A 25,116-nucleotide genomic window follows, 5' to 3' on the forward strand; every position below is an offset into this window, starting at 1 on the left:
TATGACTCTTGTATTATTAATGCAGAATCCCCTCCTACTTTACCTCACATTCCTTGTCCTCCTATTACATCTTCATCATTTCTAATTCTACTATATCAGAGGCCTCACCTCAACCTCTACAGTCTTTACCAACTCCTTCTTATTCATCTTTGACTTCTTCTCCTAGCAACATACCCTCTCAGAATCCTGATCCTATTCTCTTTTCTGCTGTTGAGATTCACTTGTTGGAATAAATTAATATCAATAACCCAGATTATATCCATATTGAATCACCAAAAATATATCATAATGCGGAAGCGTACTTTTACTCGTAGAAATCAGAAATTGATAGAAAGACTTAGTCTTGTGATTTTTTCGATCTTCCTCAACCAAAGCCTTCTATATTCCTAGGCGGCTGAATTGCAACTCTTTTGATGGAGAAAAAGTAATAAAGGCGACTTTTGGTATCTTGAGGACCGAAACTCTGAAAGCCAATTTATATTTGAGCATGTCGACACTGGTTTTCAACTATAACAGAGGAGAATTCTACCTTAATACAGAATCAAACTTGGAGTTTGGTTCCTCCAAAATTAAATGACAATGTGATTGGATTAAAATGGGTCTTTGCCATTAAAAGAGGCCCTGATAATTCAATCAAAAAGTACAAAGGCAAGCTTGTGGCTAAGGGATGTCATCAAGCTGAGGATGTTGAATTCTCTCAAATATTTAGCCCTGTGATAAAACCATCCACTATTCGAATGGTTTTATCTATAGCCTTAACTAATAAATGGATTTTACACCAATTTAACTTTAATAACACTTTTTAAAATGGTGAATTAATTGAAACTGTTTTAATGCAACAACCATAAGAATTTGTAAGTTCTAATTCTGTTTATGTATACAGGTTGAATAGAGCAATTTATGGATTAAAACAAGTACCATGTGCTTGGTTCACTAAACTCAGTGAGACTTTATATAGGTTTGGTTTTTAAAGTACTAAGGCTGACCCTTTTCCTTTCATTAGGTTTTCATCCACTTCTAAAATTTTTCTTTTGGCCTATGTTGATGACATTGTCTTTACGGGTGACAATTCTAGTGAAAGTGAGAAACTTATTGTTGAACTTAATGCATTATTTTTTCTTAAAGGCCTTGGTACTTTGCATTATTTTTTAGTACTTGAGTTTAATTTCTTATCATCATCTTCTTTGCATATTTTCCAAGCTAAACACATCTATGACTTACTTAATAGGGTTGATATGCAACAATGTAAACTTGTTCCTACTTGCAATATGCTACATTGACACATCCAAAAATAGCCTTTGCAGTAAATAGAGTTTGCCAATTCATGCAACAACCCCTGACTTAACATTGGCTTGTAGTCAAAAGGATCTTAAGATACCTTTCGGGTGCTACCTCACATGATTTAATCTTCACACTTAATTCTGACTCTAGATTTATTGCTTTTTCATATGGGGATTAGGCAAGCGATTTGGATGATAGATGCTCAAGCCAGTGAATATTGTGTGTTCTTTGGTAACAGTTCTATTTTTTTGTCTAACCGCAAACAAACAACAGTTAGCCGTTCCTCTATAGAAATAGAATATCGCTACTAAGCTAATATACAGAAGTAGAATTGCTATGGATACAGAAACTGTTTCATGAACTTTCAGTGCATTGTTCCTTCTCTCCTACTATCTACTGTAACAACCTTAGTGCAGTTGTTATGGCCCGAATCAAGTCATGACTGGTACTCGAAGAACAAGTCCCTTAGCAAGTCAACTAACTAAATTTATAGAAAAACGGACAGAATTTCTTTTATTTCTAAGACCTTGCCAATTGAGTATTATCTTCTTGTATCAATAATAAACATCTATTTCTAACGACAACAACAACATATTTTAAATATATCCACGACTAAACATGTCAAAAGTCGCATTATATATATTAAGTTGATAACTAAGACATATAGTTAACCAAAATATAATTATTATCTAAACAGTCAGAAATTCAAAATAATATAATCCACATGAGGATCCTGCGTGTGACATATAGAACATTGACCTAATTTAGATTTTTGTGCAAATGTTCCATTATATATAAATATAACCCTTAGATAGAAGAAAGATTCATCGAAATTACTAAGACCTATTATGGGATAGGTGAAATAGAACTTGAATTGACACATTATGATAGGGTGAGTTTTGCAACTTAATGAATAAACATTATATCTATAATCCACACAAGACAATACAAATTTTACCTTGAAAGTTATAATTCCTTTCGGCTATAAGAAATTCTTATTAAGTAAATACGCAAATAAATAAATAAGTAATTAAATAAATAAATTGAAATAGGAGTTCTCATTCTAGAAGTCAAATCAAATTGAATGCCACACAGTTGGACGGCTCCACTGCTCTAAGGGTAGCCCTTTCCTCTAGTGTACTCGTATGGTATAATAGATCTACACATTGAGCTAGCAATGCCCTTGCTAACTGAGATTTGAGTTAGATGCATCTAAGCTAACGTCATAATCGCTGTTAACTACGATTTTCTAATCAGAATCTCCCAAACCAATTTAGACTAAATTAATTATAACAAATCTCTAATGCTTGTAACATATTACTTTTCATAATAAATAAAATATATATAAGAATGCATATTAAAATTTAATTAAAATTTAATTAAAGTTTAACAAAGTCAAATAAAAAATATGTATGCTTTATAAAATATATGAATATCGTCTCGTGTGTATTTTTATAAAATTATAAGTTTTTCACAAATCAATATTCATTCCAATAATTCAAAAATCACAACAATCAAATATTTTCAAATGCTAAAAATAATTATTCAATTTATTAAATATTGATAATAATACACTTAAAAATAATTATAGACATAATATCCACTCACAACTTAGTTTCACAGAATAAGAAGCAACTCTGAGCGCGTCAACGAGTTACCAAATGATGTCCAATAATTCTACAACTCTAGAAATATGACAATAATAATATTTGTGAGCTACTAATATTTTTAATTTGGAAAAGTATAGGTAGACAATGAAAATACTAAACAATATGAATAATGGATATATTGGATGTTTAATTTATTAGGTGTGCGGATGATTATCCTAATATTAAGATTTAGGTGAGTAATTTGGGGGTATAGTGTGTTTTTATTTTATTGGACCAATTTTAGAGCCCATTGTTCACATTGTTCACAAAAGTCATTGTCTACCTAACAAAATTCTTTTAATTAATATAATCTTACTCAATTTGACAAAAGCTCCAAATTTCGTAACCTAATAATCCTAATTTTGGATTTCAGTATATATACCCAAGCATAGGGATGATAAAATTAGAGATATAGCTAATTATTGAGTTAAAGAGTTATCTTGAAGTCTCATAATATTTGAAACTCAAAAATTGAATGCTTTCTTCATCACTCATTAAATCGAAACTCCATGATTTGGGAATTTGAGAAATGAGATTTGAAAAAATAAAGATAGAGTAGAGAAAGAAAGTAAATTTGATGGTATTGTAGTTAGGATGAGAATCTTAGAACCAAGATGGTGGAATGAAGAAAGAGATAAAAAGGAAAGAGAAAGTTTGAGTTCGTTTAAAAAAAAAATGAAGGAGGGGATGAGAGACATAGAGGATCAAGATTCCAAAAAGAGAGAAAAGGAGGGTTTAAGTGGGGGGCATCCGGGCATGCGCCCCTACGTACCTGCTCTCTTGTGTTTTTTTTTTTCTTTCTCTCTCTCGGTTATTACAGCAGTGCTCCTAGCAGTTAATTCAGGCTTGCATAGCCACTCCAAACATTTTGAGATCAATCTACATTTTGATCAATAAAGAGTTACAGGCAAACAGTTTTTTTGTAGAACATATACCTTCGAGCACCCAGGTGGTTGACATTCTAACAAAACCCATCTCTACTGCCACTTTTGTTTATCTCAAAGTCTTTGAGAGGAGATATAGAGAGTAGTAGTAGGATCAAGTCACAAACGGTTAGAACTAATGTAACAGATTTTGTTATAACAGAATCACCCAACTCTGCATTATTTCACGCACAAAAAATTGCTTAGATATATACTGCTCTTCTCTGTAAATAACACCAATTCAAAATAATTACACTTGATATATCAAAAAAAATTTTTAGTTCAATTCAATTCTTGCTCTAAATTCTATTTTTGCAGTGTCACTTCTCTTACATTCTTATGTATTTCTTTTCTTTTGTAGTATCTCTACTCTTCTTTTATGGGTGATTTAGGTACGATGACATAAATATTTTGGATTTGGGAGGACATACATCGAGAAAAAATTTTATCTATGAAAAAATTTTCATATAAAAAAAGTGTTCAAGTCTATTCAAATTTCAGAGTAGAAAAAAAATATCTTATAATATCACATCACATTTATGTAGATCTAAAAGTAAAAAAAGCTCAGATTTATTTCAATTTTTATTTATTAAGATGTTTTGTAATCCAATTTTATACTCATTTTCAACATGTAGTTTGGTATATATATATAAAGAATATTTATTTTCTTCTTTGGATTTAGATTCAATATTGTTTCTATTTGTAAGTGCTTTTTAATTATATATATGATTGAAATCTTTCTTGTGTCAAAACAATAGAAATAAAGTTTGTGCTTTTATTTTTATACATTTTAAATATATACATTTCAATAAAATTATATAGAAATACTAGTGGGACACCCTTATTCATACATATTTTTAATTTATTAGAAATATAATTATTTATATGTCTTCTTTAATTTTATTAATTTAAATTTTTAAAAAAAATAATATTATAATATAATATTAAAATTTTTATAAATTAAAAATTTAGAATTCGATTCTTATTAATCTCAAAGGAAAAAATTTCAGTATGACACTAATAAAAAGAAAAATAAAGTTTATGTAAAAATTTATACAAATTTTAAAGACTCTCTTATAAAAAAAAATGTATTAAAGATATAAATTATAACTATTTATATACTTCTTTTTATTTATTTAAATTTTTAGAATAAATAATTTTATAACATAATCAAGACTTGATTTTATAATTTTTATTTTTTGATAAAAAGGACAAGAAATATATGTTCAAATTTTAACAAGTAGTTCTTTCCCCAAGTCTGGACCCGCAAAAAGTTGGTGGGTATACAACAAGGAGACTATTTTGATAAAGACACTAAAAATATCTTTACATATGTGATGATATTATTGTGATGATATTATTAGACATCTTTATTAAATCGGTTAATAAGTTATTTTTTAATAAACCAGAATAAAATCGATTTATTACAGCAATAATAATAAACTCAATTGTCTGCAATATAATTATTAGACCCGATTTGATCCAATCAATTTACACAATCTGAATCGAATCATGTTTAAATTTTTTGATAAAAAAACAAATATATTCCTAAACTTTGTTTCAAAAAAACCAAAAAAAACTATAATTCAGTGGGTTATATAAATTGGTCGGTTCGACCGAATTTGATAACAATTAGATTTATTGTTATTGTTATAAAAAAATTAGTTTTATTGTTATTGTTATAAAAAAATTAGTTTTAGTCTGGTTTGTTAAAAAATTTAAAAATAACCACCTCATTCATACGTCCAATAATAATGCGACGCATAAATTTTATGGGAGCATCTCCATATAGTCTTTACGGGAGCTTCTCCATATAACAAGACCTATTGAACGAGATGAGACAGACTTAATTAATTATCAGGGAAAAATGATCCGCCTACATTGTTGAATTTATTTGCTCTCCATCTTTAAAGCATGTTAAATAAATTGTATACCCATTTGCCCAAGATGCATGCAAAGTATATTGGTTAGTTGTTGTTGAGATCAATTCGCTTAACTAAAGAAATCGCCAAACTTAGTTATCCTAAGTCAACACATGTAGTACACAGTTGATGAGTCACACAAATTCCTCATATGAACTACTCTACAGGTATATATATATATATATATATATATATATATATATATATATATATATATAAAAGATCGATCTTGCTCTATTATCTCTCTTAACTTGAAAAACGCAAAGAAGATGGAGAATAGTGCAGAAGATGCTGAGATTGTGATAATAGGAGGTGGTATATGCGGGCTTGCAACAGCACTTGCCCTTCATAGGTTATTTTAATTAATCTTTATTGTCCATCCCTAATAATAAACTTAAATGATCTTTCATGACCTTTAATTTAATTATTATTAATAACTACATGCAGGAAGGGAATCAGGAGTTTGGTGTTAGAGAGATCAGACAAGTTGCGAGCTACAGGAGCAGCTATAATTATGCAGGCAAATGGCTGGCATGCACTTGATCAGCTTGGCGTTGCTTCATCTCTTAGACACACTGCCATTCCAATACAACGGTATATATATGTAGTGAAAACTCACCGTAGAATTATTTTTACGTAAAGGTGATAATTAAAAATTATTAAATGATTTTGACAAATTTAATTAAATTAACATCTAATAATTTTTTTATTATTATCTTTATACCAAGATAATTGTATGTGAATTTTCACCGATATTTATATTTTTTCTAGCTCATCGCTTAATAATACAAATGAATAAACATGTCTTATATGCCTAAAAAAAACCATCAACCAACAAATTTTAATTTATACTAAAAATAAATATTAATGGGAAAATAGACAAGTATGACTATGTTTAGATAATTAATTTTTAATTAGTTAATATTAGTTATTTTTATTATAAATTTATTTTTTTAAATTTATTTTTTTAAATTTAGAATTTAAAAATAATATTTAAGATTTCGAATTAAAATTTAAAATTTATAATTTAAAATAAAAAATAATTTTAAAAAATCAGTTGAAAAAATTGATTCCCTTGTTGAACTCAATAAATATAAGTGAGATATTACTGTTCATCACTTCTAATATTTAATTGAATGTGAACTAAGGTTATACTAATCTAAGAAATTTGTTAACTATTGTTAATTACGAATATAAAAAGAAATTTTTTTAATAATTTAATATTATAGTAATTAAAATTTTATTTATGATTTTCTTAATCAATATGCTTAGCAAGATTCTTAGCTAAATTAAACTCAAGCCCAGGATTATTTTGGAATGATGAGGAATGGTCTAACTTGTTACTGGTCATTGCCACCACCATCAAATTGCTGAGTATATATATTTTTATCTTTGAAGATTTCAAATTGTACCAAAATAAACCCAAAGAAAAAAAATTTCAAATGAGTATACAAATGAAAGTTTAATTTGTATTGGGAATGAAAGTATCAATAGGACCGATCTTCTTCTAGCTAGTATTCAGCTGATTGATCAACTCACTAAATATATACGTATAATTTCAGGGGGAAAACGATATTGCTTAGCGAGGCAGAAGAGGAAAAGGAAACACCTTTGGGGTGAGTTGAGTTGTGTACTCATAATTAGTAACAGAACGCAGAGTAGTCTCGTTGTTAATTAACATGATTATATATGGGAAAAAACAATATTTTTACCTATGAAAATTACAAACGTTGATAAAATTATCTAATAAGATCAAAATAAATTTTCCGCTCACAAAAAATTGAGTTTGCGTGCATATCAAAACTACTTAGACATTAAATACTCCTTAATTTTAACGTTAAGCGGGTAAAAATTTTATTTTGACCTTATATGAAAGTTTTGTCAATCCTCTTAATTTTAATAGGTAGAAAATAAAAAGTTGTTTTTTTCTGTATTATTGATTTATTGTTGTTAATAAACAGGACTAGTAAAGAATTTCGGTGTTTAAAGCGTGCTGATCTAATCAAAGCCATGGCCAATAACTTGCCGGTAGGAACTATACGCACGAGCTGTCAAGTGCTTTCCATTAAATTAGATCCTGTCACACATTTTCAACACCTTACGCTTAGCAATGGTACAATCCTTCAAGCCAAGGTATATATTTATAACTTTCTTTGACTTTGACTTTAACTTTGACTTTTCACGTTCCTTATTTAAAAATCATAGTATGTATGTATAATGATAAAATATACAAAATTGCATGTTAATAATTTTTTGTCAATAATTAACCAACACATTAAATTGGATTTGTTTGATTTATATTTTTATTATTTTTAATTTTAAAATTCTGTAGAGAATAAAATAAAATAAAGATGAAATTAGAAAATAAAATTTTATTATTTTTAATATTTTTTATAAAATTTTAAAAACAAAAAACACTGAAATAAAAACATAAATAATTAAGCAGGTTTCGAATTTTCGACGTGTTATCAATTTCTACATATGCATGCGTATACAAATTGACCAAAAGTATTCATACATAAATTATCATTGACCACCACTTCGTTAAGTATTACGTTAGTGAAAAAAGTGTTAGTCACCTAACAAAATTAACTACACTTTTTATTTGGGGAAGTTGAAAATGGAAGTTATTAGCAACTATACCTACTCAATTTGGGAAAGAAATCAGTTCTGCATTGTCGTGCTTAGTCTCATATATATATACATGAATAATGGGATGATGACTCAACTAATTGGTTGACCAACTAAGCGTTTACTAACTTCTAAATATAGCTAACAGCACTAAAACTAAATTAAATGACTAAATGAAGATTTAATTACAATCTACTTAATATCTAATACTTTTTCTCAAATTGGAGAAAAAATATTAATGATTCCTAGCTTGCTGATTAAGGACTTAAGTAAAGTCGGTTGGACAGACTTTGTTAGAAGATCTGCAACTTAATGAACTAATTTCACATGAACCAACTTTATTATGCTATCTTAAACTCTTTTTCGTGTGAAGTGACAATCCATTTTGATGTGTTTTGTACGCTCATAGAACGTGGAATTTTCAGTAATGTGTATGGCTGCCTTGCTATCACAAAAAATGAATGGTAGCTCTATTTTAACTTCAAACTCTTTGAGTAATTAACCTTGCAACCTACACAACCCCGACAGTAACATTAGCCAGAGCACGATATTCTACTTCTGCAGTAGATCTAGAGACCGTATCCTATTTCTTGAATTTTCAAGAAATCAAGGAATCACCCAAGAACACACAATAACCAGTTGTGGACCCTTGTTTCAGCACAACTTTCCCAATCAGCATTACTATAAGCCTTGACAGTCAAAGATGATGATGATGAAAACAACAATCCTTGGCCTGGAACAGCTTTCAAGTAGTGCAATACATGGTGTACCACATCCAAATGTGTAGTTCTTGGAGCAGACATGTATTGGCTGAGCTTATTCACTGCAAAATATATATCAGGTCTAGATATAGTGAGATAAAGCAGCCTACCAATCAACCTTCTATACTGTCCTGTATCCTCAAACAATTCACCACTTGAGGCATTCAATTTTACATTAGGGTCAAGTGACAATGAAGCAGATTTGCAATCTGAGAATTCAGTATCATCCAACAGAAATAGGGCATAATTTCTTTAAGAAAGACATATACCTTCTTTGGATCTTGCAATTTCTAAACCAAGAAAATACTTGAGAGGATCTAGCACCTTGAGTTTGAATATATCTTGCAGTATTTGATGTGTTTGAGCAATGGCTTATTCATCTTTGTTTGCCACTATGATGTCATCAACATAAACTAGTACTATTATAGGTTTCTTAGTTGTGCCTCGATGAAACAAAGAATAATTAGATTTTGATTGGATGAATCCAGCTCCAACCAGTGCAGTGGAGAATTTTGTGAACCATTGCCTTGATACTTGCCTTAAACCGTATATCGACCTGTTTAACTTGCACACTAGCTTCCCAATTTGATCCCCCTTGTTGAGATATCCTGGAGACAACTACATATATACTTCTTCATCAAGATTCTCGTTTAAGAAGGCATTATTTATGTCAAGTTGCAACAATTTTCAGTCTTTTATGGCTGTTATGGCAAGGAGCATTCTCACTGTGGTAAGTTTAGCCATAGGGGAGAAAGTGTCCTTGAAATCAATTCTTGCTTGTTATGTGTTACCCTTAGCCACCAATCTCGCTTTGCACCTATCAACTATACCATCTTGTCTCCTTTTCACCTTATACACCCACCTGCACCTGTAATCGATGAAATTCTTTCCTTTTGGGAGCTCTACCACCTCCCATGTTTTATTATTTTCCATTGCTTGCAATTCTTCAGCCATAGCTTGCTGCCATTGAGGGTACTTGGCAGCTTGGTGATAAAACTGTGGCTCATAAAACTCAGAGACTTGTAAGCAAAAATTCCAGTACGGGGTGCATAACTGGGTATAAGAGTAGTAGTTGACCATTGCCAAAGGTGAAGTAACATTGTTGATTGATAATCTAACAAATAAGTTGGTTGTCGGTGAAGTTTAGTGCTCCTTCTAATTTGTTGTTCTTCATTCTAAAGTTGGTGACCTTATTGGATAGGAGATGGAGGAGGCTCCTATAATAGGGTTGAGTTGTCTGAAGGAGCAAGGGAGGGTCTACGGAGTGCATAGTCAACAAAAGGATCAGATTCTTGAAGCTCCTTATTATCAAACTTGAAGGAAAAGTTTAGTTTATGAAAACCACATCCCTTGAAATAAAAAAATTCTTGGACTTAATATCATACAATTTATATTCTTTGTAGCCTTTTGGATAACCCGTGAACACAGCCAGTGTAGCGCGCGGAGTGAATTTGTTTCTAAATGAAGGTAAAGTTGAAGCATAAGCAAGACATCCAAACACTTTCAAATATGCATAGGATGCATCCTTTTTGAAAAAGATTTTGTAAGGTGATTGCCAATTCAATAGCGGGGAGGGGGTTCTGTTAATAAAGAATGCCGCTGTAGTGACACAATCTCCCCAAAATCTTATTGGAATTTCATATTGATAAAATAAACTCTTTGCCACATTGAGGAGGTATTAGTGTTTTCTCTCAATCACTGAGTTCTGCTGAGGTCTTTTCACACAACTAAACTGATGAAGAGTTCCTCTCATTTGTAGAAATTCAATGAGTGAGAGTTTTGGTGCATTATTCGATCTCAACTTCTTAATATTGCAGCCATATTGAGTTTGAACCATGGCAAAAAATCTTTTATAATTGTTGTTGTCTCAGGTTTTGATTTCATCAAGTGTATCCATGTATAGCGTCTATGATCGTCCACTAACATTAGAAAATATTTCTCCCAATTAGGTGAAAATCTGATAGGGACCCCAGGTGTCACAATGAACAAGAGTGAAACAATTTGCTTCTTGGTTATTGTTTAATATGAAGGGAAGCCTCTTTTGCTTGGATAAAGGACACATCTCAAAAAACAGATCAACATTAGTAACTAAAGAAGTACATTTTACATCAGGCAAATGTTTCAAAAAGAGAAATTGACAAGTGACCTAATCTATTGTGCCATATTTTGGCATCAATTAGATTACAAATATCAGCTGCAGCTAAAATATTGCTAGATGAGGCTTTATTAGATATAGGCTTTTCATCAAAATAACCTATTCAAGAATTCTGAATACACATATAGACCATGTATCAATTCACCTTTCCCAATCATCTTGGAGTTCAGGTAGTCCTGAATGATAAAACCAGAATCAGACAATGTGATGTATAAGTGTTATTTCAATAAAAGAGAGCTTATTGAAATCAAGTTGATCTTGAAAGAAAGAACATATAGCACTTCTGTTAAAATAAGACTTTTCGATAGTTCAACTGTACCTGAAGCAAGTACTGGTATTCTAACATGATTTAGTAGAACCACACATCTATTTGTGAACCAAATTTTAAGAACAAATCTTTCCAAAGAACAAGTAACATGACATGTAGCTCCTAAGTCTAAAATCCAAGATTTTAGAGTAATGTGAAAAGTTATAGCAGTAGAAAAGAATTTACCTTCTATTGTGCCTGAAGCTTTAGTAGTGACATTTTGTGGCACGTATTGTTGAGTAGAGAACAATGTTAAGAGCTACTGATATTGTTGTGGAGTAAGCTAGATATAACACCCTACCATATAAAACCTTACGCTGTAGTCGTAAGTCAGAGGTGGCGAGGTATTACGAACTCTAAAAACAAAATACATACGTATATTTGAAAGGTAATAATATAGCTAGGAGCCTGTGAAGAAAGACGACAGAACAAATAATCACATAACACTAAAAAATGTCAACGATATACATAAACGATATATATATATATATATATATATATATATATATATATATATATATATATATATATATAATTCAAAAGGAGATACATAACGATTACTAGTCTCGACCTGCAAAGACAAGGTCGGCTAGAAAGTATAAAACAACCCAGAACTCCAGAAGTAAACAAAATACAACCTGTTTCTCCATAAATTAGCCTCTAAGAGAGATATACATACATACATATACATACATATATACAAAACATATATATATATATACACACAAAAGTGGAGAAATAATCATCTAAGTACAAAATAAAGAGGAGTCTTCGCTTTCCACAAAGAGTCTGACATGCTCAACGAGGTGCACCACGTCCTGCATCTGAAAAATAAAATCCAACAACAGGTAAGAACCCAAATGTTCCTAGTAGGATAATAATTTCAAATAGAGATATATAAAAAGATATGAACCCATTAGGCAATCCTAAACTCCAATCAGCACAAGGTTCAAGCTTAGGATTCTTTTCTAAACCAAACAGAAAAAACTCTATCAGATACTTCAAGTTTATCCTTTACTTGTTTCTTCATTAATGGAGTTTCTTAATACAATAATACTTCTCTCGCAGTTATAGACTAAGAATTTTGAGTTAAACAATTTATTCATTGGCCTTAAATTGACACCGCCATAATCTCTTCTCCATCTGTTAATCATCTCAATCTCTAACAATTGTCAACTCGCCAAACTTGGCTACGACTCAAAGTTATAAATCTCATCATCATCCATCTCATATTGATTATTCTCTACATTTAGTCTCAACCTCAACCCGGAGCAAGTGGGGCGAACCACTGCATCTACACAGAGAGCCTCAATCTCAATCAAATTCATTTTTCATCATACAATCATATCAATACATCACATAAGTAACAACCCTCATCGTCACCACCGCCAACATAAGGGATCTCTCAGTTGTTCAAACACATACAAAGCAATACAAGAAATACACAAATAGAGAGAACAGATAAGGCAATTAGGTCAAGTAGCATATAGATACAATTAATCAACAAGGCAAGCCAAAAAGAAGATGCACACCCAATCAATACACACAAATGCAAATGATGCATGCCTGTCTTACTGGCCATGAGCTCACATGTTGGTTAAAACGTTAGAACCCAACACATCCGATAGCTAACTCGGATATGGAACACCACAACACGGAGCAAGTGGGACTAAACCGCAATCCTTGCCTCTTATCCACTTAACCTGGAGCAAGTAGCACAAACCTCAACCTTTGCATCTTACCCATATGGGTGTTTAAAAATCTTAACCTGGAGCAAGTGTGACAAATCCCAACCCTTGCATCTTATCCAAGTGTCTCAAGTCTCAACCTGGAGCAAGTGGGACAAACTACCACCTTTGCATCTTACCCAGGCAGGTATTTAACTGCTTAACCTGGAGTAAGTGGAACGAAATCACAACCCTGCATCTTACCCAGGTGCCTCAAATATTGACCCGAAACAAGTGAGACAAAGCTACACCCTTGCATCTTACTCAGGTGCCAAAGCAATTCAAATTAGTATGCAAGAGGGATAACACCCAGACCTTGCCAATCTGGCCAATCAGACCATACTCAGTCATTATCAATGTCTTTTAGTAATTTCATAAGTTATTAAACTCATTAACTACATCCCTTTATCAATTTATCAAACAATGGATTTATTAATCTCAATTCTTTATCAAATAATCAATTTTATTTTTTCGTGAGTGGGATAATACCACCGTCCTCACTGTGGGCGGGACAAGGCCACCATTTCAACTTAACCCGAAGTAAGTGGGACAAACCATCATCTTTGCATCTTACCCAGGTGTTTCAACTCTCAACCTAGAACAAGTAGGACAAACCACAATCCTTACATCTTACCCAGGTAATAAATCATTAATCATTAACTTTAATCAATTCCACAAATTATTAGATAGTTTAATCTCCATTCGTTATTAATTCCCCAAGTTTAAGTTCATTAACCCCAGTCTTTTATCAATTTGCCAATCCTTTAAGATGTGAGTGAGATGGAACCGCCGTCCTCATAGCGGACGGGATAAAACCACCATCAACGTTCCTCCAGTTAACTAAGCGATTAATCCAGAAATAATTAAATTTAGTTTGTTGGACTTAGCCACACCCTATCTAGGGCTTAAAAATGAGTTTTTGGAGTTCATTTAGAGGTTACAAGAGTTTACAAGTGTTCCGGGAAGGCTAAACAGTAAAAAACAGAATTTATTAAAAAAAAATAGGACTTGTGCGTACACATCGTCCTTGTGCGTACGCACAAGTCAAAACGCCATTCCCGTTTTGTGCGTACGCATCCTCTTCTGCGTACGCACGACTTGTAAAATTTCTTATTGTGCATACGCACCCTTCTTACATACGCATGAGCACTTTTCCATGTTCTGTCCAGTGTGTACGCATCATACTGTGCGTGGGCACGCATACTCGAAATTCTGATTTGCACACATACTAGAAATTCTGATTTGCTGCACTTTCTCTACAAAATTCTATTTTTCCTCATTCTTATATGGTTTTAGATCTTTCCACTAGCTTTAATTTAAGACTAATTTCATTCAATTCCGAACTCTAGCGCCAAGTTATGTCCCGTCGAAGTTGGTTAAAAACTGATTTTTACCAATATTGAACCTTTACTCAATTTCACCAAAATCTCAATTCAATTCAAACCAAAACTATACCAATGCCATTTCTAAACATTCTAACCCTCATTCATGAATCCACCATCATTCCATACCTAATAGATCGATTCTCAATCAAGTAATCCTTATCAACTCAATCGCACCTTTAACACACATACTTATGCAACAATATATCACAACCAACTCAATCAATCATCATTATTGCATTCATTGCAATATAATCACTCTACTACTTACCTCCACTTACCATATGGGGACTCCTCACCTCATTACGGTCTCCGACCCAATATCCACATCAATTATTATTATAACAAGTAAAACTACAATCTCATATTCAATTTCATTCAAACAATCACATTTTTCACATCAAACATTCAATTCACAAAATCACACTAACACATAACTCATTATCAACATACATCATTCTATTCAATCCTATCCTAGGGCAATTAACCTAGACATTCACATAACTTTACATAATGCCTACCTGAAACTAAAACATGTACCTTCGTTGACGACGACCGACACCCTTGAATCATTTTCTCTTCCAGTAATTCGAAGCTTCACCCAACGTCAATCAAACCTCTACAAATACTCTGCAACCAAATCAAGACACAAAATTACAACACAACTCAACCCAAACAAGCCATCATTCTTCATTTAATCTAGTTATACCAATTTAATTCACATTTCAAGCTAGGATTTTACTTAAAAATATGGATAATGAAAGGATTAGGCTTTCTTACCTTAACACACTTGAAATTGGAATAGAACCCACTTGGAATCTATGCTAGAGTACCTCTAAAGAACTAAAATCACAATACCTCAACACTATATACTCCAAAAATGTAAAATTGAAGAGAATGAAAAATTGGCAAAGGTTTCATGTTTACTTACTACAATACCTAAATAAAATTAAAGAAAGATCCGAGTCGAATGCGTGGCCGCAAACGGCTCGTCAATCAGAGTTTCGGATTAGAAATTATGAGCAATTGAAGGAGATGGTGAATAGTGCTGAAAGTGTGATAATGAATGGGGTGTGTGCTGAATGCTAAGTGTGGAGGGAGGTTTTATATGGGGCATTAGGCCCAAGTGTGGCCCAAATTCAATTTTTGGTGCGTTTGGTCTAATTTTGTATCAAAATCTTTAAGATTATTGTTTTAATTTGCAGTCTAAATATTTTATTTTCCTAAATTATATATTTTAATTTCTTAATTTTTTCTTTCATAATTAAATTATTAATTATACTTTAATCGAGTTTTACACTGGAGGGGATGTCTTGATGGGCATCAACATGGTTGACCCGAAGCATTGCTGGTGCTTGCTTTTTGTAATTCGGTGGGTATCCATGCAGCTTGTAATACTTGTTCTTGGTGTGACCAAGAAGTCCACAATGAGCAAAGAGTGGCTTATCTTTCTTTCTTGGTCTTGTCTTAGAGCTTGATTGTGCATCCTTCACGGTAAAGGCCATTTGTGCCTCATTGCTCAGTTGAGAGGTTAGTGACAAACCCCTTTGCCTTTCTTTTTGAATAATCAGTGAGAACACTTCAGGAATATTTGGCAGTGGATACATTAACAAGATTTGGCTTCTCACTTGCTGGTAAGCATCATTCAGTCCCATGAAGAACACAAAAACATATTCTTCATCAGCATGAGCTAAGAATTTTCGTGCACCTCCACATGTACACCGCAAGGAAGGACAAAAGTGGCATAACTCTTCCCAAACACATTTGAGTTTGGTGAAGTATTGAGAGATTGTAAGTGCATTTTGCTTGTAATTCATCAATTCTTTGCGAAGCTCATAGATGCGAGGACCGTTCTTTTGTTGAAAGCAGTGATTAAGATCTGTCCAAATTTCATGTGATCCAGCAAAAATCAAGTTGGAAGTAATTTCTTTGGATATGGAATTGAGAATCCAAGTGCCTAAGCGTATCTCATGTCATAAAATCACTCATCCCAAAAGCTTAAGCTGATTTTGGGTTCACCAATGATTGAACTCTTGACCTTTCGGATCTAGAACTCTAATACCATGTCATGAAACCACTCATCCCAAAAGCATAACCTGATAGGACAATGTAACACTAATGGTCATATCTCTAATACTTTCTAAACCTCTATTATACACATTGTACGCTTAGGCCATTAGCTCCCTATACTTTCTCATCTGATATATATACATGAATAATGGAATGATGACTTAGCTAATTAGTTGACCAACTAAGCAGAGTTAAGCCCCAAAATGGTCCCTGAGATTGGCGTCGTGCACTAAAATTGTCCCTGAGATCCCAATTGCACCAATTACGTCCCTGAGATTGAGAAAAGTGCACCATATTAGTCCATCACCCATTTTCCCTTAACGACGTGATGACATGGCTAGATGACGTGGATGGTAAATGACACGTGTCACTCCATGATTTGGCCACGTGTAATGATATGATGATGTGGTGACCAGTGACACGTGGCATGCTGACGTGGATAGTTGTGCCACGTGTCACAATGTTATTTGGCCACGTGTCCGTTTGTGCCACGTGTCGCGACAGTATTCGTCTACGTGTCATCTATTATGTCATTGTTGTAAATGCACCAAATTAGTCCCTCACTTTGCATTAAGTGACTCATTTTAGTCCCTGAAATTGAATGTCGTGCACCAAATTAGTCCCTTCACCAATTTTTTCTCATTTTTTTTAAATTTGAAATTTTCAATATCTTAGATGCACTAATTTCAATTCTATTTTTTCATATATCATTTAAATACAAGTGCTTTCATAAAAATTTGTAAGATTTTAGTTTTAATTATATAATTTTTTTAATAATTGAACATTGGTAATTTTTGTAATATATAAGTATGTTATTATAAAAAAATAATTATATGATTGATTGGATACTTTTTGTTTTCATAAAAAAAACATGTGCTTTTAACAAGAAATCAATAATTAAAATATATATATTTTTTATTCTTATGAAGTACACGTTTTCGTTATGTGTAAATGAGCTAGATTGAAGGTATTTCAAGCACTCTCACTATCATCTCCGACCTTTGCAGTATAAATAAAAGAGGTCGGAGATGGTAATGAGGGAAACTTGAAATGCCTTCACGTCAACTCCAAGACGTCGGTTAGAGGTATCTGCAAGAGAAAAAAATATTTTATAAAAGTACTGAAAGAGGTCGGAGATAGTAGTGAAGGTGCTTGAAATACCTTCACGTCAACTCCAAGTCGACGGTTCACTACAAGAAAAAGGCGCATTTGTAACAAAAAATATTGTTACAAATTTTGATTTTGAAGGTATTTTTCGTGACAGTCAATTTTTTTCCTATCAAAAAATTTTGTTACAAAACGTAACATGATTTTGTAACATTTTTTTTCTTTAGTTACGAAAGCAAATTAATTATTTTGTAACAACTTTTTTTTATTACAAATTACATGCATAATTTATTAAATTATTTTTTCAATTAACTAATAAATTAACGATTTTAATAAGCAAGTTTACATGTATATAATATGCAAAAACATACATAAGTCAAACAAGATCCTTTTAGCTAAAATTGAAACAAAATAACATTAGCTAGTGAGTACATTGATTAGTTCAACCAAAACATAAAAGTTCTAACATAAAAGTTCAACCAAAACATAAAAGTTCTAACATAGATTAGTGTCTTTATGCATCAAAACATTCTTGAGCCCTCAAGGTAGCATATGGTCACCATTTTAGCACTCCTATAAATAAAAAAAAAACCGAAACAAAAAAGTTAGAAACAAGATATAACACTAATTATAATTTTTTCACTAAGTTTTATCCAAAATATTTAGAAAAATTTCGGTAGAACCTCCCCTAAAATTTGGATATTTCCATCGTCCACGGTTCCAACAAACACAACCAATTCACAACTTATGTCTCAGTCATACCCAACCAAATTTATCAAACCAAATAATAGGACATTTGTCATTTTTCAACCATGACACAAGTAAAATGTGATAAATAGATCCATATACAAATTAAAGTATACTAATATAAAATGGGAATCATCTACGAGTTCAAAACTTAGAAGTTAAAATTAACTAATTCCTTAAGAATATATTCTCAGAGTTCAAAACTAGCCAATCAAAAATACAAATTATCAAGAATTAATAATTCAATATATAAACTTGGGCTAACTAATCACAATTGCATTAGTACCTTAGAATAATACTCAATTGCATTTTTGAAGTCCTTGTCTCCAAATGCAATATCCCCAAACTTTTTTGTGTTCAATATATCTTGCACTTGTTGTGTCCACTCTTGAAAGAAAGCTGCAACAACATTCTCGGTTAATTGACAAGAGAAACCACAAAAGAAGTTGGTAGAACAAGATATACAATTATAGTCTTGTGAGAAATTACCAAAGGTTTGTGCTAATCAACATCTCAGTACAAATAGAAGAAGAAAAAACAACCAACATAAAAAGTAGATCCAGCCTTGTACACAAATTTATGGTCATTGAGAAAAGCAAAAAAAAAAAACATATAACAAATTAATGGCTTAAAAAAATGTGAAACGTTAAAACAAGAACAAAAAAAACTAAGACATGGAAATTGAACATTTTTGTACCTCTCTCCCTCCGCGAGCTCGCACCGGTGACGGCCTCCTCGCGGCTCCATGATGGCGATGATGGAAAGCCTGCACCAGACGCGATGGCAGCTCTCTCCCCCTCAGCGATCTCTGGCCTGACCCACGGCTCTTCTCTCCACGCATCTTCTCCCGGCGAAATCGACGGCAATGGCGAGGCATGTGACGGCGGCTTCCGATGGCCTGACCCACGGCTTCCAATAAATTATTAGGACCATCAGCCATCCAGAGACAACAAATTACCTCAATTTTAGAAATGAACCTACATAGGATACACTTGCTTAGATAACATAAGCCTGGATAACATTTTGACATACTTAGGATACACTTGCTTCACCAACCAAGTAGAAAAGGAACTTGTTAGTTGTTACTTCTAATCCAAACATGAACAATACATATTGATGACAAAAACTGCAAATGAATCAATGAACATACAAGTATACAAGGGCACTGTATGCCAAGTAAGGAACATACTGCATAAAAGTAAAACACTTTCCCGTATTAATAATTAAACATTAGCTAGAAACCTTACAGAATAATAAGGAATTAAAAAAACTTACAGAATAAGCCAATTATCAATGTCAGCAAGATCATCACAAATAGAATAAAGAACAAAATTAGAATTCAATACTAATAATAACAAGCAATGCTCAAATGTGACATCAGAAAGCTTCTAACACAATCACCAAGTTCAAAAATGAGAGATCAGGGCTGACAATACACCCGCGAACAGACTTTCTCCTACGCTCTCCATTGCGCCTTCCATATCCACTGAAGCAAGGAGTTCCTGCCCAGATGCATGGCAATCAACATTAAGTAAGTCAAAAGAGCTAAAAACACTTGGTAATGAAAACTATGAATTGTACACCCTACTTATAGCAAGACAAAGCCAAAATGAATAATCATACCTCTGTGAAGCAAAAGACGAACACGACCAGGGGTCAACACTCCTTGCTTCATTGGGAATCCTTGCTTATCACAGCCACCGGTGATTTTGAAGACATAGGGTTAATTATGTAATCGATATCAATAGATGAATCTGAAAAAAATACTACATTTGCACTAACAGCAATGGGGCAAAAATTACAAAGCTTCAAATTATAACAAGAAATTCGGAGCACTATAATGTATAAAGCAAAAATAGAAGAAGCACTATTCCAGAGCACTGCCACTTCAAAGTGGCATTCTTTAACATAACACAGTATACAACACAAGAACAACAACAATAGCAATAAGAAAGAATTGAAAAGAGGAACGGTGACTCCACGAACGGCGACTGGGCACAGCAGGGCGAACAGAGCCTCCTCCTTTTTCCTCCGTCTTCCTCTCTCCACGCGTCTGTCTCTCCTGTGCGTCCTCAGCGTCGTCCATGATGGGAGATGCGACGGCGGTGGAAGCTGGCAACGACCCGCTCGCGATGAAGACGACGACGGCGGCGGCTTCCCTCGGCGACAGCAGAACGCAAACTGACGGCGACGATGGAGGCATAGCGGCGCTCCTTCCTAGCGGAGCTCTTCCTCTCGCTCAACGTCTCCTCCTTCCTGACAGCGACACGACGGCGCGGCGGCAATGATGCCCACCGGCGCCATCCTCCCTCTTTCCCCTCTCCTTCTCTTGTTCTCTGATTCCAGCTTCCCCCTTTCTTTTCCTTTCTTTCCCTTCCCGTTCTTCCCTTTCTCTTGCTGTGTGTGTGTGTTTTTGTGTTGTGTGAGTGCATTCAAAGGAAAGGGGGGTGTGAAGGCTAGGGTTAAGGTGAGTGAGTGGGGGTGAGTAGGGTTAGAATAAAATTAGATTTTTTTTTTGTGACTTAACAAAATTAGAGTTAGAATTTTTTATTTGAGAATTAGGAATTGTTTTTGGAAAAAATATAAAATTAAAAATTTTTGGATAAATTAAAATTTAGTAATTTTAATTAAATATAGAGTATTAAATATTTATAAAAATTATATAAATTTTAATTAATTTTAAATTTAAAATTTTATCGCTTTGATTTGATTATTTTTTGATAAATAAATTTTTGAAAATAAAATCATGAATAGTAAAAGTGAGGATTACAATTAGAGTTTTTATTTTTTAATTTTAATTATTTTATTTATATTTAATAATTAATTTATTTAATTTAAAAAATTAATTTTTAGTCAATATTTAAAACTTAGTTATTAGTAAAAATTATATACTAGTTGTATAAAAAAATATAAAATAATATATACTATTTTTAAAAATTAATCATTTAATCTTGAATTTTTTTTTATAAAAAATAATTAATTAATATAAATAATATTTTAAAATATTAAATTTTTAAAACAAAATAAAATTATCTTAAAGATTTAAATATTTCAAAATAATTTTTTTTAGTTACGAAAATTCTTGTATTTTCTGATAAACAAATAATTTGTTACAAACAATATTGAATTTCGTGACAAATTAATTTTTTGTTACAAAATATTATAAAATTTTGTAACAAAACATTGTTTCATTACAAAAGCCAATATAATTTGTAACAAAAATATTAAATTGTTACAAAATAACAAAACGTTTTGTAACAAATTATATTGTTGTTACAAAACATTATTATTATGTAACAATCACTAATTTTGTTACAAAAAACTAATTTTTTGTAACAATTTTAAATTTGTTACAAAGTTTTTGTTACAAATATTCCATTTTCTTGTAGTGGTTAAGATATTCGCAAGAGAAAAAATATTTTATAAAAGCACTTTTATTTGAATAACATGTGAAAAAATAGAATTGAAATTAATGTATTCAAAAATATTAAGAATTTTGAATTTATAGAAAAAAAATAAAAAAATATTGGTGAAGGGACTAGTTTGGTGCACGACATTCAATTTCAGGGACTAAAATGAGTCACTTAATGCAAAGTGAGGGATTAATTTGGTGCATTTACAACGATGACATAATGGATGACACGTGGACGAATACTGTCGCAACACGTGGCACAAACGGACACGTGACCAAATAACATTGTGACACGTGGCACAACTATCCACGTCAGCATGCCACGTGTTACTGGTCACCACATCATCATATCATTACATGTGACCAAATCATGGAGTGACACGTGTTACTTACCATCCACGTCATCCAGCCATGTCATCACGTCGTTAAGGAAAAATGGGTCAGGGACTAATATGGTGCACTTTTCTCAATCTCAGGGACGTAATTGGTGCAATTGGGATCTCAGGAACGATTTTAGTGCACGACGCCAATCTCAGGGACCATTTTGGGGCTTAACTCCAACTAAGCATTTACTAACTTCTAAATATAGCTAACAACACTAAAGCTAAATTAAATGACTAAATAAAGGTTTAATTACAATCTACTTAATATCTAATAGAAGTGTAACATGATAATTGACAAGTAAGTACAATTAGTAACATTATATTGTATCTCTGTTTTTACATGGAGGCTGTTATTGGATGCGACGGGGTGAATTCTATAGTTGCAAGCATGGTTGGTTTGCGGCCAGTGAGGTTCTTGCCCCTCTCAACTTGCGTTGCACGAGGCTTCACATATTATCCTGATGGTCATCAATTTGGTGCTGAGTTTGTTATGATAATCAAAGATCAAGTTCGACTTGGAAGGGTTCCAGTGTCTTATAACCTCGTTTACTGGTTCGTCACAAGGCCCTCGACTAATCAAGGTCATTTACTTTCATCTAATCACCCCACCCCTATTTTATTATCGGATCTTATTAATGTAGTTTAAGAACTCATTTTATTAAGAGTATTATAAAAATATTTTATCAAAGAAAGTTATTAAAAATAATTTTTATATAAAAATCTAAATAATTTTTATTATTATATTATTTAAATATGTTTTTAGAATATAAAATAACTAAATTTTTTGTTATTTGTTTGTTTAAGAAAGCTTCAAATATTAGGTGAATGAGTAAAAATCAAGAGAAGAAAAAAAGAATTTAAAAATTATGAGAAATATTAGTTGAAATGTTGATTTTGTATATTTTCTTAAAACAATTAACCTTTATTTCTCAATTTAATTATTCGATTAAAACAAAAATAAAGATATATTATAAGAATGTACTTATTATAAGAATAATAATATTTACCTAATTTTCGGTCTACACAAATTATTGAATTAAACTTAAAATAAAATAACAAATTGTTTTAGTCTTAATATTTTGATTAAATTCTAATTTTATTTTTAATAATTGAAGTTGATTTTTTTTTTAGTATTTTATTTCGTCTTATTTCAAAATCGTTTTGTATAAAAATAAAATATTTTAAATATTAAAAATATAATTAAAATTTAATCCAAATAATAAAGGCTAAAATAACTTTTACCTAACAAAAATATAACTTTTCTATTTTCTAGGTTACCTCTATTTTTTGTCATGTCTTTGTAATTTCTATTTCAAGACTCCTACTTATAAGTTATAACACAACAATTTTGACGATTTTGGATCGGAGGAGAACTAATAATCATGTTTGATCCCATAAAAACAGATTCAACCATTTCAAAAAACCCAGTTCTTATGAGACAATCTTTAATGGATTCACTGAAGGATTTCCCGGCACACACAGTGGAGATGATAAGAAATTGTGATATGAACATGTTGCATCTCACGGACTTGAAGTACCGCCCCCCATGGGACTTACTTCTTGACAACTTCAGGAGAGGGACAGTGACGGTGGCCGGCGATGCCATGCACGGCACAGGGCCATTCATTGCACAGGGTGGCGCAGCATCCATAGAAGATGCAATTGTTCTAGCTAGATGCCTAGCAAAAAAGATGCACAATAATGATGCTAATAAGAGAGTGCAAGTAGAAGATAATACTCTCATAGAGGAAGCATTTGATGAATATGTGAAAGAAAGGAGGATGAGAATTTTTTGGCTCTCTTTAAATTCTTTCCTTATTGGGAAGAAGCTTGATGCACAATCCCTCGTAGTGAAAGTGATTATCCTTGCCCTCATTGTTGTTCTATTTAGAGATCCCGATTGGCATATCCACTATCAGTGTGGAACTCTATGACAAGAAGAAGATTTAAGGTTGTGTTTGGTTAGAGTATTTTAAAATTTTAAAGTATTTGGAATGTTATATAATTACATTTTCATAATTTAATTATATGTAATTTTAAAATGTTTTGTTTGTATATATGTATAACAAGATAATTAAGTGAATGAGATATATACATGATATCAATCAAGTTTTAAAAGTGGATAATTCACATAGACAAATTAATTGAGGAAAAAAAGTACACAAATGTCTTAAAGTGAAACTGGTTACATGTCTGTATTGTTTTTATATTTATGTAAATCGAATTCAATTGATTCCATTTATACTTTTTCAATGTAAATCAAATAAATTATATTTGAATTATTAGGCTCAGTACTAAATCGAAATAAGTAAATTTAATTTAGTAGTAATACTCTTTTAAAGGAACTCAACCCATAGTAAATCGAAGCAAAGTAGTTTGATCTAGCCCATAATAAATCGAAACAATTGAATTCGATTTATAGACTATAGTAAATCGAATAAATTGAATTCGTTTTATAGTTGATGAAGCCTTAGGTAAATCGAATTAAGTAAATTTGATTTAGCCTATATATATATATATATATATATATATATATATATATATATATATATATATATATATAGAATTTGAATTAGCTTGTTTCAAATTACAACCACAATTTTCTCCTCTTCCAACAACCCACGTGAGAGAAAAGTGAGGTCTCAACACGACAAGATTT

General features: G+C 32.0%; 1 protein-coding gene and 1 pseudogene across 1 annotated transcript; one reads left to right on the top strand and one right to left on the bottom strand.

Moving 5' to 3' along the window:
• Positions 1-6,044: 6,044 nt before the first annotated feature.
• On the top strand, positions 6,045-24,391 carry LOC107632566 (monooxygenase 1-like). The gene is made up of 6 exons (XM_016336234.3): positions 6,045-6,127; positions 6,223-6,369; positions 7,338-7,391; positions 7,737-7,908; positions 22,804-23,038; positions 23,862-24,391. The coding sequence occupies exons 1-6, from the start codon at positions 6,045-6,047 to the stop codon at positions 24,389-24,391; spliced, it is 1,221 nt and encodes a 406-aa protein (XP_016191720.3).
• Positions 20,334-21,094, bottom strand: LOC148569896 (uncharacterized; annotated as a pseudogene).
• Positions 24,392-25,116: the final 725 nt, after the last annotated feature.

This window comes from Arachis ipaensis, chromosome B3 (genome assembly GCF_059453495.1).
Source record: "Arachis ipaensis isolate K30076 ecotype BB chromosome B3, ASM5945349v1, whole genome shotgun sequence".
Taxonomy (NCBI): Eukaryota; Viridiplantae; Streptophyta; class Magnoliopsida; order Fabales; family Fabaceae; genus Arachis; species Arachis ipaensis.

Bases quoted from the DNA above. Each gene is read 5' to 3' on its own strand.
- LOC107632566 (XM_016336234.3), top strand. From the start codon at position 6,045: ATGGAGAATAGTGCAGAAGATGCTGAGATTGTGATAATAGGAGGTGGT. The intron at 6,128-6,222 runs GTTATTTTAATT...AACTACATGCAG, and splicing joins ACAGCACTTGCCCTTCATAG to GAAGGGAATCAGGAGTTTGG. The intron at 7,909-22,803 runs GTATATATTTAT...TTTTACATGGAG, and splicing joins GTACAATCCTTCAAGCCAAG to GCTGTTATTGGATGCGACGG.